Consider the following 17,203-nt stretch of genomic DNA (forward strand, 5'->3'; position numbering starts at 1 on the left):
TGTTCTCTTTTTATCTTCTAAACTCGTTATTTAGTAGAATGAGCTGTTTTAATTCTTTCCTTTGACTTTTATCTTTGCACCTATCATAGTATCAAACATGATGTGGGCGTTCAGAAATGCCGATGACAAATTGTTATGTTTTTAGTTGATAGCAGTCAGACCCCTGGGAATAAATATAGCATCTTTGCTATGTATTTTAAGCCACTTTTAATATGCAGATAACACTGGTAATTTGTTATTGTCTGGACTAAATACTGTTTAGTCTAAAGTTTTGGGGAAGAAAGGAACTAAGAATTTAGTTCAGGGAGTAAACTAGATGTGAAATTTTTCATGATCCCTCCCTGTAAAATGATATTTAAGACAGCTTTGATCAAGTGAATAATAAGCCATTTATTTCTATGTGGTATTTTTAGATCAGTGTTCATTATCCTCAAAATTTTTTTTTAATTTGAAGGAAAAAAAACAAATTAATCAACCCAAAGAAGTACAAATCAATAAGCAATTCCTAAGGGCTTCAGTTGCACGTACTCCTAAATGATTTTTCTTTCTTCTTCTGATTAGATTTTCTCAGACTATAATTAAGTCATTCTTAATTCATTACATAATGTTTCTTTGGGGTCAGATTCAACTGAATCTTTGATGGAGGCAATCTTGGAGACTTCCACGTTCACACACACACACACACACACACACACACACACACACACACACACACACACACCCATAAAGGTATTAAACCATCTTTAAGGGGTTATTTCTGGTAGATAGCGACAAAAACAAAACCAAAATATACCCAGCCAATACCCTGTAGACACTTATTGAGTTTTCAGAGATCAGTAAATCCCTCTGCTTGCCACTAAGACCCTCCCAGTATGAAGGAAGCAACAGAATAAACATCGAGACTCGGTTTGGCAAGTGCCACGCGGAACTTGTGTGGAAAACCCTTAAACAACAAACGCACAAGCATTGCTCTGTTAATACCACTGGGGAGACAGTTAATAATGACACGGCCTGGGCTGGCCAACGGAAAACCACCCAGAGCAGGGGACGTGAGGTCGGGCTGAAGGATAAGGCAGGAAGCAGTGGGTGGGTGAGAGGGAGCCTGGGCAGGCCAAGGCTTTCATGGACAGGTCACAGCAGCTGACCCGGGGGTGAGCATTGAGCGTTCAGGCCACAGGTGCCTGGGCTCCAGCCAGGGTCCAGTGCTTGCCTCCCGTCTGCAGGCAAGGTGCTCTGTGGCTCGAGTTCCGACTTCCGCCCATGGACTAAAGACTCTGATCTAAGTTTGCTGGCTGTAGGTGGCATAAGCCAGCACAGTGCTTCTGGCTCCAGCGAGAATCAGTGCTGGGGAGAGCGGGGTAGGAGACACACAGGGTCGGGGGCGTTTGTCTGTCTCGGGGGCCCTTCTCACCGTGCAGGACTTTCCCTTCTGGTTGTAGGTCAAAGCGGCAACTGGAGAAGAGGTGTCGGCGGAGGATCTGGGAGGCGCTGACCTTCACTGCAGGTGAAATGGAGCCGTTTCGTGGTTGGCTTCTTTGTTTTGTTTTTGTTTTGGGGGCCGCATGCAGCGATGCTCAGGGGTGACTCCTGGCTCTGCACTCAGGGATCACTCCAGGCAGTACTTGGGGAACCACATATGGGATGCTGGGGATCCGACTTGGGTTCACTGCATGCGAGGCAAGCGCCTTACTCAGCTGTGCTCTTGCTGCGCCCTCGATATTCATTTTGGGGTAAAAGAAGTTTAAAATGACTGTTTTCCGAGTGGTAAACTTGCCAGTTCAAACCACACTTCTGTTGTTGTTCTCCCAAGTGGCTATTTTAGGGTTCAGTTCTCTGAACTCTCGCAGTACGTTTCCAAGCCTGGGTGTCAGCTTTGTTGTTAGCGTGCAGGGCGGGTTGGGGGGGTGAGTTTCACGTCTGTCTGACACATTCATCCACACCTGTTCTGTGCTGGCTCTGGGCCAGGTATCTGGGACAGGGAGCCAGAAATCGTCTTTGGATCAGAGCTTTCCAAATTATTGGCCTACTGCTCTCTTTTCAGAAGAGAAAAATTACTTCGCATCCCCCCTCTGGAAATCTAACTTAAGTGAAAGAACAGACAGTCCCCTCCCAATTACATAGGAGTCTATACCCAGCCCCCAACTACACAGGAGTCTACACCCAGCCCCGCAACTGCACAGGAGTCTACACCCATCCCCCCAACTACACAGGAGTCTACACCCAGCCCCCAACTGCACAGGAGTCTACACCCAGCCCCCCACTGCACAGGAGTCTACCCCTCCCCCCAGTTACACAGGAGTCTACACCTATCCCCCCTTACACAGGAGCCTATGCCCATCCCCCCAACTACACAGGAGTCTACACCCATCCCCCAACTACACAGGAGTCTGCACCCATCCCCCCAACTACACAGGAGTCTACACCCAGCCCCCAACTGCACAGGAGTCTACACCCAGCCCCCCACTGCACAGGAGTCTACCCCTCCTCCCAGTTACACAGGAGTCTACACCTATCCCCCCTTACACAGTAGCCTATGCCCATCCCCCAACTACACAGGAGTCTACACCCATCCCCCCAACTATACAGGAGTCTACACCCATCCCCCCAACTACACAGGAGTCTCACCCATCCCCCCAACTACACAGGAGTCTGCACCCATCCCCCCAACTACACAGGAGTCTACACCCAGCCCCCAACTACACAGGAGTCTATACCCATCCCCCCAATTACACACGAGTCTGCACCTGTCCCCCCAATTACACAGGAGTTTACATCATCCCCCCCAATTACACAGGAGTCTATACCATCCCCCAGTTACACAGGAATCTACATCCCCCAATTACACAGGAGTCTATACCCATCCCATCCCCCCAATTACACAAGAGTCTACATCCCCCCACCATTACACAGGAATCTATACCCATCCCACTCCCAATTATACAGGAGTCTACACCCATCCCCTCCCAATTACACAGGAGTCTACACCCCCCCCCCAATTACACAGGAGTCTATACACATCCTATCCCCAAATTACACAGGAGTCTACACCCACCCCCTGGATCATTCCAGCACCCCTGGAAATGCTCACATTGGGAAACAGGGTCTAGTTAGTAAGACATAGTAGATGAGTACTTATCTAAAAGAATTTTTTTTAAAAAAAGGAGAAGAGGGGGCTGGAGTGATAGCACAGTGGGTAGGGCGTTTGCCTTGCATGCAGACAACCCGGGTTCGATCCCCAGCATCCCATATGGTCCCCTGAGCACCACCAGGAGTAGTTCCTGAGTGCAGAGCCAGGAGTAACCCCTGTGCATCGCCAGGTGTGACCCAAAAAGCAAAAAAATAAAATTTAAAAATAAAAAGGAGAAGAAAAGAAATGTGTGATTGTGATCAGGCGGGACAGCAAGAGAAGGGGGCTGGGACCCTGAGGCGGGCAGGGGTCAGGGCTCAGTACTGAGCACAGGGTGTCTGCAGGTGAAGTGTGGCTTGAAGCAGATCACAAAAGAAATGGACTTTTAGTATTCTTGGTTTTGGAGCCACACCTCACAGTGCTGAGGGGCAACTCCTGGCTCTGTGTCAGGGATCACAACCATATGGGTGGCCAGGGGTTGAACTCTGCTAGGCTGTGTGCAAGGCAAGTGCCCTGTTCGTCCTCTCTCTCCAGCCCTGAGAAATGGAATTAAACAGTTTTGGACCACACCAGACGTCCTTGCTTGAGCAGTGCCGGGCACAAGAGAAAGTGAAGTGGAGGGTTTTATTTCCAACAGAGTCTAGAGACAGCACAGGCTGTGCCTGGAGTGACCTCAGAGAGAGCCTCCTCGGGGGCTGGTGGGTGGTGCTTTGGGGTTCCTGGGTCGGGGCCAGATTAGTCCAGTTGAAACCAAAGTGAGGTTGAGGGGAGCCCCGTGGGGGCCTTTGGCAGCGTAGTCACCTGGGTGGCAGGAGAGCCCGTGGAGCACGGGGTTGTAGGAGTCATACCGGGCTGTAGGTTTGCTCGCGACTCCGTGGCTGCTCTCTGGCTGGCACCTGCCTGCTCTGTCGCCTCCTCTTTCTCGCTCTTTCTCTCACTCTTTTCCCCTCTTGCTGTCCTCTCCCCCTCCCTCCCTCCCTCCCTCTCTCTCTCTCTCTCTCTCTCTCTCTCTCTCTCTCTCTCTCTCTCTCTCTCTCTCAGTAGTCCCTATCAGTAGTCCCTATTTACGCTTCTCTGATTAATCATTTCGGAATTCATGTGACGCAAAGCCTTATATAACATAGTATCTCTTCAAAGGTTTCCTTTTCCGGCTCCTTGGGTAAGCACTGAGCAGTTTTTAAAACAAAAGCCTTTATTTTCAATATTTATTGACTTGAAAGCAGTTCCTTCTGCTTGTGCTTACCTACTGAATGACTACTCTGTCCCTCCAATCCATGGCCGTACCTGTATGATGTGCGGACGAAGTGTTAAGAGATAAGGTCAGTCGTAACATATGTTAAAGGAACCAAGGGTCTCGTGTTCTCAGAGCCTTTGAAAGGCCACAGAGGGGAGCAAACACGACCACTGCTTTTATTTTGGAGTGCCCTGTCTGGAGGCAGAGAGTTGACAGGGACTCCCCAGTGAGAACACTGTTCTCAGAAATGTGTCTGAAAGGGAATGTGCCTGCCACAGAGGCAGGGGGGGATGGGGTGGGGGTGGCGGAAGGGATACTGGAAACATTGGTGGTGGAGAATGGGCACGGGTGGAGGGATGGGTACTCGAATATTGTATGACCGAAACATAATCATGCAAGTTTGTATGACTGTAACTGTATCTCACAGCGATTCATTAAAATAAAATAATAAAATTTTAAAAAATTAAGAAATGCCTCTGAGGGGGATGGCATTTCCCCATGAGATCCCAACAGCCAGTTTGCAATAACTTAGTCCCTCCTTAAAAAATAAACATTCCATTTTCCTTCCCAGGCATGCACACATTTACCTAACTTCAGAATTGGAAAAATATATATATCTACTGTATTCGAACATTGTCGCACATTTCCACCTGCCCTGGCTGTCTCCCTCAGGGCAGGGCTAGTCCACCGAGCAGCCCCGTGCGTCACTGCCTCCCTCACAGCGAGCTTGGAGAGGAGCAGGTGCCCTGTCCCAGAGTCGCCCTTCAGGGCCCCTGTTCTCCCTGGAGCCTGGGAATTGTCTTCATGCCGCTGTGCATGTTACCCCTGATATCTTGCTCTTGGGGAGAAACTGTTTTTGAGAGACTCCAGCGAGTCTTTTAGACATGAGAGACATGATTGGCACTTTTTTTGGGGGGTGTTTGGGCCACACCTGGTGATGCTCAGGGGTTACTCCTGACTCTGCACTCAGGAATCACTCCTGGCAGGCTTGGGGGGCCATATGGGATGCCAGGGTTGGAACCTAGGTGGGCTGCATGCAAGGCAAGATGGTACCCGCTGACCCCCTATCGTTCTGGCCCCTGGTAGGCATTCTTGTGAAGGGTTCAGTTAGGTAGGTGCAAGCTCATTTTGTTGTACTCAACTGTGTCCCCAAAGTTTGGCTTGACCTTTATCACCTGCACTTTCTTTGAAGTGAATGGAATGACCCTTAGGTAGAAGTTCTCTGCAGTGAAATCTAGTGGTTATAGAAAAAGGATACTGAGGAGGGCTGGAGTGATAGCACAGCGGGTAGGGCGTTTGGCTTACATGCAGCCAACCTGGGTTCAATTCCCAGCATTCCACATGGTCCCCTGAGCATTGCCAGGGAGTAATTCCTGAGTGAGCCAGGAGTAACCCCTGTGTATCGATGGGTGACCAAAAAAGTAAAAAAAAAATAAAATTAAATTTAAAAAAAGATACTAAGGAATAGGAATACAAAATGTGGGTTTTTCTCTTATTTGGGGGTAGGGTGGGGAAGAGCCCACCCAGCAGTGTTCAGAGCTTACTCCTGGCTCTGCATTCAGGAATTACTCCTGGTGGGCCAGAGGGACCCTCTGGGATGCTGGGGATTGAGCCCATGTTGGCTTCATGCAAGGCAAGTCTTTGTGCAAGCAACTCTATCTGCTAGTCTATCTGTCTTTAGCCCCAGAAAGTGTGGCTTACGGAGCGAGAGGTGATCGTGTTTTCCCTCTTTGTAAAATGGGGGTAATACTGCTAGATCAGGACATCAGGAGTATTAACGTAGTTGATGCCTAGGGGCTGGGCAGATGCTGGAATTCTTGCCTGGGCCACCTCAGCCCTGAGTTCAGTCCCTGACACTGCATCCACTAGGCCCAAGCACTGAGCCTTTGAGGCCTTAACAGCTGGACTAAGCAACTCCGGGAGTGAGTGGCCCCTGGGGTCCCAGGAAGCTCCCCACTCCGCATCAAGGCCGGTCTTTACTGAAGTGCTCTGGGAGGAAAAGTCAAGTCATCCTTAGATTAGAGAGAACTCTTCAGGTTTCAGATAGTTCCTTTCCCTGACGTGATTTTCCTGGTGTGCTTTACTCTGTAGGAAGTCTGGGGTCTCCGACTATTATGCCCTGGATGATAACCACGCCCTCCACTTAACCAGGAAGGTCGTGAGGAATCTCAACTACCAGAAGAAGCTGAGTGTGAGTAGGGTCTGCTCCTTGGTGTCTTCCCAAAAGTAGGGTGACAAGTGCCTGGAGCAAGTCAGTAGGGGTTGCCCATGTCTGCAGGTCACCGTGGAGCCTTCCGAAGAGCCTTTATTCCCTGCTGACGAGCTTTACGGAATCGTGGGTGCCAACCTGAAGAGGAACTTTGATGTCCGAGAGGTGGGTGCACTGACCTAGCTGTGAGTGTCTCTGGGAGGGGGTCGTGTTCTCCTGGCTGGATTGTGCTTGGCTACTCTCCTGCTGTGGGTCTCGTGTTGTGGATGAGGCGGGGAGAGCTTCCTGGGGCTGGGGGTTGTTGATAGGTTGGAAATACTGAGAGGCAGAAAGGACAGGGGTAGCATTTGATTACTGGAAAAGTTTGATTGCCAAACAGCAGAGTTCGGTGTGTTCAGCAAGGGTATGTTTTATTCCTGGGGACATCCAGAAAGCTATCCAGGCAGACTTCCTAATTTCTTTTTTCTTTTTTTTCAATGCTATTTCTTTTTTCTTTTTTTTCAATGCTATTTCTTTTTTCTTTTTTTTCAATGCTCTTATTGTGGGAAATGGATGAGATGTCTGTAAGTTGTTGAAAGAGATGAACAGACTGTGTTAGATCATTGTGACATTAGGACAGATGAGATTTTTGATCAGGTGAGGTGTTGCTAGGTTACAGATTGCTGGCCTGGTCTTCCATAGCTGGATTGACAGTTTCCAGTGTGGGCGTACAGCATGGGGTCTTCGGATTTGTCCAGTGCTCGTGTCTAGCAGCACGGTTTGTAAATTGGGAAATTATCTTACTATCATATTCCAGGCTAGAAATTATCAATGATTTTAGATGACTTTTCCACTTGACAATGATACTACAAACTAATTGCAAAAAATGTAGAACATACAGAAACAAAATTGTGGGGCCAGAGCAATAGTACAGAGGGGAGGACATTTGCCTTGCAGGTGGCCAACCCAGTCCCCCAAAAAGAAACACAAAAAAATTATAATTCATTTCACCCAGAGAAAGCAGTTTATATTTTGATGTGTTGATTTATTTTGTAGGTGTGCATTTTTATCTAGTTGAGAAACTCTCTCCGGGGTGTGTGTGTGTGTGTGTGTGTGTGTGTGTGTGTTTATACACATGAGGGTTTTTGTTTGTTTGTTTGTTTGGGGCCATACCCAGGGATGTTCAGGGCTTACTTCTGGCTCTGCACTCAGGTATTATTTCAGTTGGAGATCAAGCCCTGGTTTGTTTGCATTTTACCTCCTTTCAGTTTGAATGATAAATACTTCCCCATTCTCTTTTGGGAGGGACCTCCCTCCCAAGCATGCTTAGAAGGCAGGGTCCTCATTGGCAGGTCTCATGGGACAATTCCATGCCAGGGAGGAGGATGTGGTATGGCTCGGGGTACCCAAGCCACCCCACGGTGCTGGGGGTGCTCGTGGGCTGCAGCCTGCAGCCAGAAGCCCGAGATTGAATACAGGTTGGACACATGCTCAGCAGACGCCCTGACTATCTCCCAGCTCTCATTTCCCTGTTCTTTAAAAATTCCCCAGTAGCCCTTTTCTGAGGCCCTAATTAATTTTTTTTTTTTTTGCTTTTTGGGTCACACCTAGTGATGCACAGGGGTTACTCCTGGCTCATGCACTCAGGAATTACTCCTGGCGGTGCTTGGGGGACCATTGTGGGATGCAAGGCAAACACCCTACCTGCTGTGCTATCTCTCCAGCCCCCTGAGGCCCTAATTCTTATAACAGTGTTTGGCAACCTGGTAGACTTAAATTAGCACCTTTTAATGTTCTTAATTTTTTGAAACAGAGGGGGAAGCAGGCTGGTTTCTCAGCAGCAGCGCTGGGCGTCTGAGCTGGTTCTTCACCTCTACCTGATGTGTTTGTCCTTCCTCTGCTGCTAGTTCCTCTTGGCTTCTCCTTTCTGTTCCCTCTCTGCAGCAGTGGCAACTGAGACTCAGAGGGGGTCAGTAGCAGCACGCTCCTGAGCGTGCCATCAGAGCTGGTGCTCTGGGCTTGGAACTCCCGCATTCGGACCCTGAGCCCCATTCCCCGCTTTCCAGTTGCTCTCCCAGTTCTCAGGCGATGCATTTGTGTACCTCTGAGTTCTGAGTCTTGCAGCCAGCCGGTTAGTCTTTCACTGCTCTGCCGTGCCTCAAGTGCTGCTGCTTTGAGAGCGAAGTGTAAGATCAGAAGCCAGAATATTTCCAGAGCCAAAAACCAGGTGTGAAATTCTGGTGAGAAGAGGTTCTGTTTGGGATAAAATCTTGTGAAAGAGACAAATTCACTCTGACTTTGTTTTCCTCTTAAACAACAATGATGCAAATTTAAAAAATTACTTCTCAAATAATTTTCCCCCCCCTTTAGGTCATTGCTAGAATCGTGGATGGAAGCAGATTCAATGAATTCAAGGCCTTATATGGAGACACGTTAGTTACAGGTATAAAGATGAAGACTGAAAATCTGAGCATTTTCTGTTGCTTTGAAAAAAAAAAATCTTTTGTCTCAAGGCTTTGATGCACTTGGCACAAGCTTTGTTATTTTAGAGTGGTACAAACATGAGTCAGTATTCGGAAGGAGCAGTTTTGTAAAGATCATTTGTGGCTGAATGGCTTCATGAATTTAGAGAGTTTAAAATGATGTTGACTCTTAGCTGAGACGGAGACCTTTGTGGGTTGGTGGCATTAGCTGTAAAAAGATTCTGACTACTGGAAATATTTGTCACTATTTTTGTATCTCTGGATCACCATGATTAATTTGAAAGATTCAGCACCATCTTCCTTGGCCCTTTGGTCTTCGATTCAGTCAGGAAGTACTATATATTTAGCTTTCCAGAGTGAAGTAAATCACTTAAACCTCATGATCTTAGGTCTGATGGAAAAATATACTGGAATACTGAGTCTGATAAAGCAAAATAAGGATGCTCATGCGCTTATAAAAGTTTCCCTGACCTAAAGAATTAAGTTTCTAGGGGCTGGAGCAATAGCACAGCGGGTAGGGCATTTCCCTTGCACGTGGCTGACCCGGGTTCAATTCTCAGCATCCCATATGGTCCCCTGAGCACCTCCAGGAGTAATTCCTGAGCACAGAGACAGGAGTAACCCCTATGCATCGCCGGGTGTGACCCAAAAAGAAAAAAAAAAAGAATTAAGTTTCTAGATTTCTGAAGATCAGTGTTTTAGGGCCTGGGAGATGGCTCAGAGGACTGTAACACTTGTGAAGACTCCAACACTGTGCCCAAACTGAGTACCACTGGGAGTGGTCCCAAAACACTAGACACCTCTCCTCTCCAAACAAAACAAAAACAGAGCAATGCTTGAGAGACAGATGCCAGACTCATAAGAATCTCTGATGGACAAATGGCAGAACAAATTCTTTGAATTTCATTTTGGCTTTATAAAGACTCGAAAATGTGGTAGTTAATCTGAAGATGTCATAACAGAGTTGAAAAAGAGACTAAAAGCAAAAATCCCCATTGCCAGTGTCCATTGAGGTTAAAGGATACGTCACAATGCTTTCTCTTAGTCTGGATTCTGAGCAGAAGGGCTCACCCGGAGAGCAGAATTTATGTCTTTGTATTTAAGCGTTTAAGTGATAAAGAGCTTTGTGTTTGATATATGGACAGGATTTGTCCCTGAGTAGATCAGGATGTAGTAGCTGTCATCGTGCGGCAGGTTCAAGCAAGTCAGAGCTGTTTCTGCCTCTCTCTCAAAGGGAGACAGGCTCCCTCGGCATCTATTTTTGTGTTTTTGTTAGAAGATTTCCCGGCACCGTTGTCCCCTAGAATACTGGGGTCCGTCCAGTTGCTTCTCTCTTTGACTGTTCTGGAATTCAGATAAGATTGAGGGTAGGCAGGGAGGGAGAGGAGAGGCAAGAGCGGGTGGGCGGGGAGGTGGTCTGAGGGTAGGAATGAGTACAAGGTTAAGAGGGAACATGAGAGAAACGAAGAGGGCTGAGGCCTGATGGGGTGAGGGAGTCGGGGGGAGTGGGCAATGAGTGGATTTTTCGGAGATGCAGGTAGCTCTGGGTGCCCTTTAGGGCTTCTTCCTTGTCATCTACAGACCCAGCAGTTTCTTGGACATTCGCTCTTCTCTTTGGCCCACAGGGAGTTGGTAGAGATGCTCCTTCCACAGGTGACTCTAGCGCAGCGGGGAGAACCCAGGAAGGGCTGAGGCTGGGCCCCACAGTCTCCCACAGGACAGGGGAGAGGACACCTTCAGGGGGCACCGGCTGTGAGGAGATCTGCCAGGGTCCCTGCTCTCTTTGTGTGGGGCAGAGCTCAGTGGGTGGCCTTAGCCCGGAAGAGCCCCCCTCCCCATGTCTCCCTGCCCCCCATACCCCCTACCCTGTAAGCTGTCAGTGCACGAAACCCAGGCAGGGGGTCTAGAGGGAAAAGACCGAGGGAATCTAGAGCATCGTCCAGTTTGTGTTTCATTTTTTGGTATCCGATAAAATGCGATATAAATTCTGAATTAGGGTGAAGAATAAAGGCTCATCTTTGGAAGTCTTGGTGTGTGAGCTGCCCACTGGCTGACACTGCCTCTCATCCATTAGGATTCCTGCAGCAGTTTGGGGGCACTTGCTTTGTGTCAGGCACCACGTGCTGATGTCATAGCCATAGCCTGCCCAGTGTGGCCTTGAAGATAGAGGCCTGCGGCAGAAGCTTCGGTCTGCTTGATCAAGCACCGTTATGGCTCGGAGGGTCCCAGTGTTGGCCCCTGATTACAGGCCTAAGTGGGCTGGTGGAGAGACCTTTCTCAGGGCGGGTTCCTTAGGTGGGCAAAACAATCCGCTTCCGGCAGTCCCCTTCCAGGCAAACAGGGTGTATTGTGTTTGAGTTTGTCTTCTCTCTTATTTCTCTGTGTTTTTATGTAGGGAGACAATGTTTGGTGGGGTAGTGAACATGGTAAGGTAGAAATGAAACTTGTAGAAAGGAGAAGAAAAAAATATATGCAAAGATAGGTGGAAGTGGCAGTACTACTCTCCAAATATTAGATTTTTCTTTTTTGGGTCACACCCAGTGATGCTCAGGGCTTACTCCTAGCTCTGTGCTCAGGGGACCATCTGCAGTTCTGACCATCAAACCTGGGTTTCCCACGTACAGCGCAATTGCTTTAACCCCTATACTTATGCTTTTATTTTTTTTTGTCAAATTTGCCTGTATTGGGTAATTAATTCTATTTCAAGGACCCATCATAACCACAGACAAATGTGGTTTGACTGGAGTCACCTGAAACTGGTGAGTAACTCTAACCCTGAGCCTTCCAGGCTCTATACTTTGAGTCAATGGTTTTATAATTTTCTGAGTGGCTGGTCGGTAGTAGGCATTCAAGTATATGTTACAGTGAATGTATAGATAGCACAGCACATCAATCACTTGATGGAACCAACCACTCAGACACGTGGATAACTTTACACATAACAGAACTATTTTTCTTTCCTTTTTATTGTAACTGCTACTCACAGCAATGTACGGCAGGGAAGGGGGTTATTGTAGGGCCCAGGGTGAACCCAGATCTTGCTTATGCATGGGTACTTTTCTGTTGCCTCACCATCTCCCTGCCCCAACACAGCCCTATTAAGAGAGCCAAACACTTGGACCTGCAGGACTTTCAAGGGGAAACACTGTGATGGCAATTGTCTCTTGCCTTAGATAACATCTCCGCTTTCCGAATTTTAACTTGTTCAAGAATATGTATGTCATTTTCTTGTGATTCAGAGTCCTATAAAATGCATAAATCTTTTTTTCAATTTTCTTTTGAGGATTTGCCAGAATATTTGGATACCCAGTAGGTATCATTGGAAATAATGGTGTTCTCTTCTCTGAATCTGCAAAAAAGGCAAGTACTGTCAGAAACATTTGAGGGTTATCTGGTTTAGTGTAAACATAGTTACCTTTGAGAGTCAATGAAATGTATTCTATAAAAGCTTTGGAATATTTAGCCAAATGAATTGGCAGAGGGATGTGTGTGTGTGTGTGTGTGTGTGTGTGTGTGTTTTACACCTTTTTGATGGAGGTTTACATTAATACAATGAACCATCTGGACCACTTTAAAAATCAAATGTTTGTTTTGGGAAATTTCTATAAGATGCTTGAACTATGTCTGCTATGGATGAGCATACACTGTGAGGCTACAGGAATGTTTGTCTCAAAAAGCATACTGCTGAAGTGGTTCATTTGAGGTGCACTTTTTTTTGGGGGGGCCTCACCTGATGGTGCTCAGAGGCCACTCTTGGCAATGCTTGGAGGACCTTGTAGTGCCAGCCATTGGACTCAGGGCTCCTGCCAGCATAGCCAGTGCTCCGACCCCGAGCCACCTCCCTGGCCCCAATTCAGGTGGTTTGACACTTGTTTATTTTGTTCAGTCTCATCTTCAGTTTGGCTTGATTCTGTCTTCTCCTTTTTAGGAATGGGAAATAATGCTCCTTGTTATTGACTCTCTGATTTATTTATCTCTTACTTCTCTTTGATTCACAGCATTCTAGAGCTTCAAGGATTTACATTTATCCTCCTTTTTGTAATTCCCCCACCACCATCAAATGAAATCTCTCATTCCACCCACCACTCTTCCCCTCTTCTCTGGGGTCCTCTAGTATTTTCACTGCCGCCATGAATATTGTATTGTTTACATTAAGAGATGGATTTTGAAAGAGGTGGTTCTAGAATGTAGGTAGTTCTAGAAAGAGGTAGTTCGTGAATATGCAAATCTTTGGGCTTTGTATTCAAAACCACCCAAGTAGTTTACCCAAGTAGGGATACATGGACTTACTTGATAAAACTTTTCCTCCAAAGGAAAAAAAAAATTTCTCTTTACATTTTTCTCTTCAAATGATAGAAGCAGTAGCATAGTAAAAAGGTTTTATCCCTAAAGCAGAGAATAGACGGTTCAACTCTTCCTGAACCGACTGAGAAAAAAAAAAATCATTTTCTGTTTCTGTATTCTGCTCTTTTATCGTTTTCCCACTGCGATTATAAAGCCGCAACAAAGTTGAGGTAGAGAGACACATTCCCACTCATACCAGAAAGACTCTTGAGTAGCATTTTAATTAATTAATTAATTTTGGGCCTTTGAGGCATACTTGGTGATGCTCAGGGCTTACTCCTGACTGTGCTCACAGGTCATCCCTTGATGGGACCTGGGGGACCCTGTGTGAACCTGGGTCAGCTACAAGCAAGGCAGGCATCTTGCCTGCTGTAGTATGGAACCTTTAGTAGCATTTTTATTATGGTCCCTTAGTTTCTCTCTTTTTTGACCACAGACCCATGTTACTATACAGGCGGGGTTTGCCTGCTTCTGTTTAATAGTGTGTAGAGCGACTGGTTCTTAAAATGCATAGGGTTTCTGAAGTGATGATTTTCAGTGGCTGGATGACATTTAATTCGAGGAGATGCCAGACAGGCCACACTCCTGCTTGTGGCTATGGCACAGATAAGCTGGGGGCAGTGCGGGCCAGTGCAGCTACGTGCCATTTGTTGAAGTAAGCCCCAAAGGTCTGTGCGATTTCCTCATTCTTGTATTTGAGGTCCAGCAGCCACGGGGAGCTTTTGTACTTGCCAAGGCATTTCCGGCAAAGTTAAAAGGCTCTGCAAATACAGAGTTTAAAAAAACAAACAAACGAGATGATTTCTAAGCTGTTCTCTTACTTTCGTTAGGAGAGCAGAGAAGGAACAGTTATGTTTTTGTGTTAATTTGTTTCTCAAACTCAAGATCAGAATGTCTCTAGCACTTGTCTAAACTTCCATTTTTTGGGGGGAGGTGTGCTTCAATGAAAAATTGACTGTTTTTCTCAAATCTTGGTGCCTGAAAGAATTTCAGAGGATCATCCAGTTGTAAATGTCTCCGGAGATGTCCCAGAAGAGTTTACATATCATTCAAAAAATTTTTAGCTCACAAATTTAGCTTTACTTACAAAGCTGTTAGTAACAGCGTTTCAGGCACTCAGTGTCCAGTCTACACCCATGCTGGGGTCAGTGTCCCTCCACCAGTGACACATGGTTCCCTCCCACTTACTTAGCAAACTCTGTTTCTGCCGGGCGACATCTGGCAGTGCTCAGGGCTTAGACCTGACTCTACACTCAGGGATCACTCCCTGTTGGTCCCCAGAGACCATATGGGGTGTCGGGGATCAAACCTGAGTAGGCTGTGTGCAAGGCCTCACACCCTCTATACTATCACTCCAGCCCCCAGAAAAATCAATTTTTGAGCCACTCCTGGCAGGACTCAGGGGACTGTATGTGATTGTAGGGATTGAATTGTAGGGTTGGCTGCAGGCAAGGCACGGGCCTAATTATTCCCCTAGTACTTTCTCTGTGGTGCACAAACTCATTTTTAAAAAAAAAAATTTAAAACATCATCATTTGGGTCACACGTTTATAACACTTAAAATGCTCATGGTTTTTAATAGACAGATATTTCTCCTCTCCACCACCGAAGTGTCCAGGTCCCTCTGTCACTGTCATTTTGCCTCACGTGCGCCAGCCCACACACTCTGCCCCCTTATTTGGCCGTCCTGGTTTGGTGCTAATCCAAAGCCGTGGATTCTCCGTCATCTGCTCCCTGCCACCCCTGGGCCTCAGCTCTCTGTCACAGAGAAGTGAGCCCCCGTGGGCTTTGTCCTTCCTTCTCTCTGACTGGCCCGCTGACCCGATGTCCTCCACTTTCCCCCGTGCTGCTGCCTGACCCCTCACTGCCCTTTCCTTACGTGGCACCCTGCAGCGTTCCCCATCCCTGATGTGGAGGTCGTCCTGCAGCCCACGGGCCCCTGTCCATGCAGGGGACTAAGCAGGCAGCACCACGGGGTCACGGTTACTGTCACTGCTGTCCCCCCTGTGCCTGTCACTGCAGTGTCAATATAGTACAGCTGTTGTTCTCACCGTGATGCAGGTATCACTGTCACTGGTGTCCCTGTTACTGCCACTGCAGTCTCACTGTTACTGTCACTGGTGTCACTGTTACTGCCACTGCAGTCTCACTATTACTATCACTGGTGTCACTGTTACTGCCACTGCAGTAACACTATTCCTGTCGCTACAGCCCCACTGTTACTGTCATGCAGTGTCACTGTTATTGTCACTTCAGCCCCAGTTACTATCACTGCAGTGTCACTGTTACTGTCACTGCAGTGTCACTGTTACTGTCACTATACTACAGCTGATACGGTTGCTGGGTGCAGATGTTTCTGTCACTGCAGTGTCAGTTATTGTCACTACAGTCCCTCTGTTCCTGTCACTGCAGTGTCGCTGCTACTGTCACAACAGTCCCTCTGTTATTGTCACTGCAGTGTCCTCTTCCTGTTACTACAGTGTCACTGTCACTATACTACAGCTGTCACTATACTACAGTGCTGGGGTGCCATGTCCTGTTGCCGCGGTGTCATTGCTGTGATTGGTGCAGGGTCACGCCGGCTGAGCACAGACCCCCTGTCGGTGGCTGACCCTCGTGTGGTGTGTTTGGGTGCACGGTGCTCAGGGCCTGCTCCCGTCCCAAGAGTCGGGTCTCCTTTGCTCGCAGGGGGCTCACTTCGTCCAGCTGTGCTGCCAGAGGAACATCCCGCTGCTGTTCCTGCAGAACATCAACGGTAAGATCCCGCCACCGGGCCCTGCAGTGCCCTCCGGAGGCCGAGTCCCGCTGGCCATGCTTCTTCTTCGTCTGCTGGGAGGTTCCTGGGACTCCCCAGGCCGGGCGAGCACATCCCTGTTTTCTTCTGTGGGCTCCCAGTGGTGCTCTGGGGCCCCCCAGGGCCACTTCCAGGGGCTCTTGACCAGCTGGGCTGTATGTAGAATGGAATGTAGTAGTGCTGGAGACCCCCGTGGCCACGGCAGAGCCTGTGCCCAGCACCCTGTGGAACTCCCCGGCCCTCCCCATTTTCAGAAGGAAGTGCCTTGTGAGTTGCTCCCTCACAGCCATTCATGTGGCTCCCTCTGCTCCTGCCTGCGACACCCCTACCCCGTTGGGAAAGGAGCCGGCTCTTACCAGCCCGTCGTGCTCCCGGACCAGCACCAGAGGGCGCTCTCACCCACCGCCATGGTCCCGGTCTATGTTCACCTTAGCTCCAGTGACTTGTCATTCCAGGGTGTGGGACAGGAGCTCTGGGGGCCTCTTCCTGCACCTGCTAGCGCCTATCCTGGCAGTATCTCTGTTTGCAGTGGCCTCTTTAACTTTTTTGGTTTGGGGGCCACAGCTGGGGATGCTTGGGGATCGCTTTTGGCGGGGCTTGGGGGACGGTACATGGTGTAGGGACAGAACCCAAGTCAGACCTGTGCAAGACAAGCACCGTACCTGCTGCACTGTCTCTTGGGCCTGACCTGATGTCTCAACGGGGTCTGTAAAGATCCCCACCGTCACCGGCCTGTCACATTCTGTCTGCCTCAAGCTACCGTGTGGCCCGTTTTCATGTTTTGTTTTGTTTTTGTTGTGTTGAGTATGGGGGTGGGTTTGAACACCCAGCACTGCTCCGGGTGCAGGGGGTTGAACTGGGATTGGCCACATGCAAAACAAGCCCCTTCACCCCTGACCTCCACCCCCGTGTTCTGGATGTTGGATCCTTTTATGTACGAGGATCTCTTGTGTTGCTCCAGATGAACCACACCAAGAAAGTTCAGAAAGTGATTAGAGAAAAGCTTTTATTTTGCCTTTAAAGGCAAACTTGA

At 48.2% G+C, this 17,203-nt stretch overlaps 1 protein-coding gene across 1 annotated transcript in view; it reads left to right on the forward strand.

Moving 5' to 3' along the window:
* The window catches only part of MCCC2 (methylcrotonyl-CoA carboxylase subunit 2), a 67,804-nt gene that overhangs the window by 38,167 nt on the left and 12,434 nt on the right, over positions 1–17,203 (forward strand). Inside the window, exons 8-13 of the mRNA XM_004608500.2 lie at positions 1,440–1,504; positions 6,453–6,552; positions 6,640–6,735; positions 8,920–8,992; positions 12,316–12,392; positions 16,065–16,131. Of these exons, the coding sequence (XP_004608557.2) occupies positions 1,440–1,504; positions 6,453–6,552; positions 6,640–6,735; positions 8,920–8,992; positions 12,316–12,392; positions 16,065–16,131 (478 nt within the window). The remainder of the gene's footprint in view (positions 1–1,439; positions 1,505–6,452; positions 6,553–6,639; positions 6,736–8,919; positions 8,993–12,315; positions 12,393–16,064; positions 16,132–17,203) is intronic.

The sequence above is a fragment of the Sorex araneus genome, chromosome 1 (genome assembly GCF_027595985.1).
Source record: "Sorex araneus isolate mSorAra2 chromosome 1, mSorAra2.pri, whole genome shotgun sequence".
In the NCBI taxonomy this organism is placed as follows: Eukaryota; Metazoa; Chordata; class Mammalia; order Eulipotyphla; family Soricidae; genus Sorex; species Sorex araneus.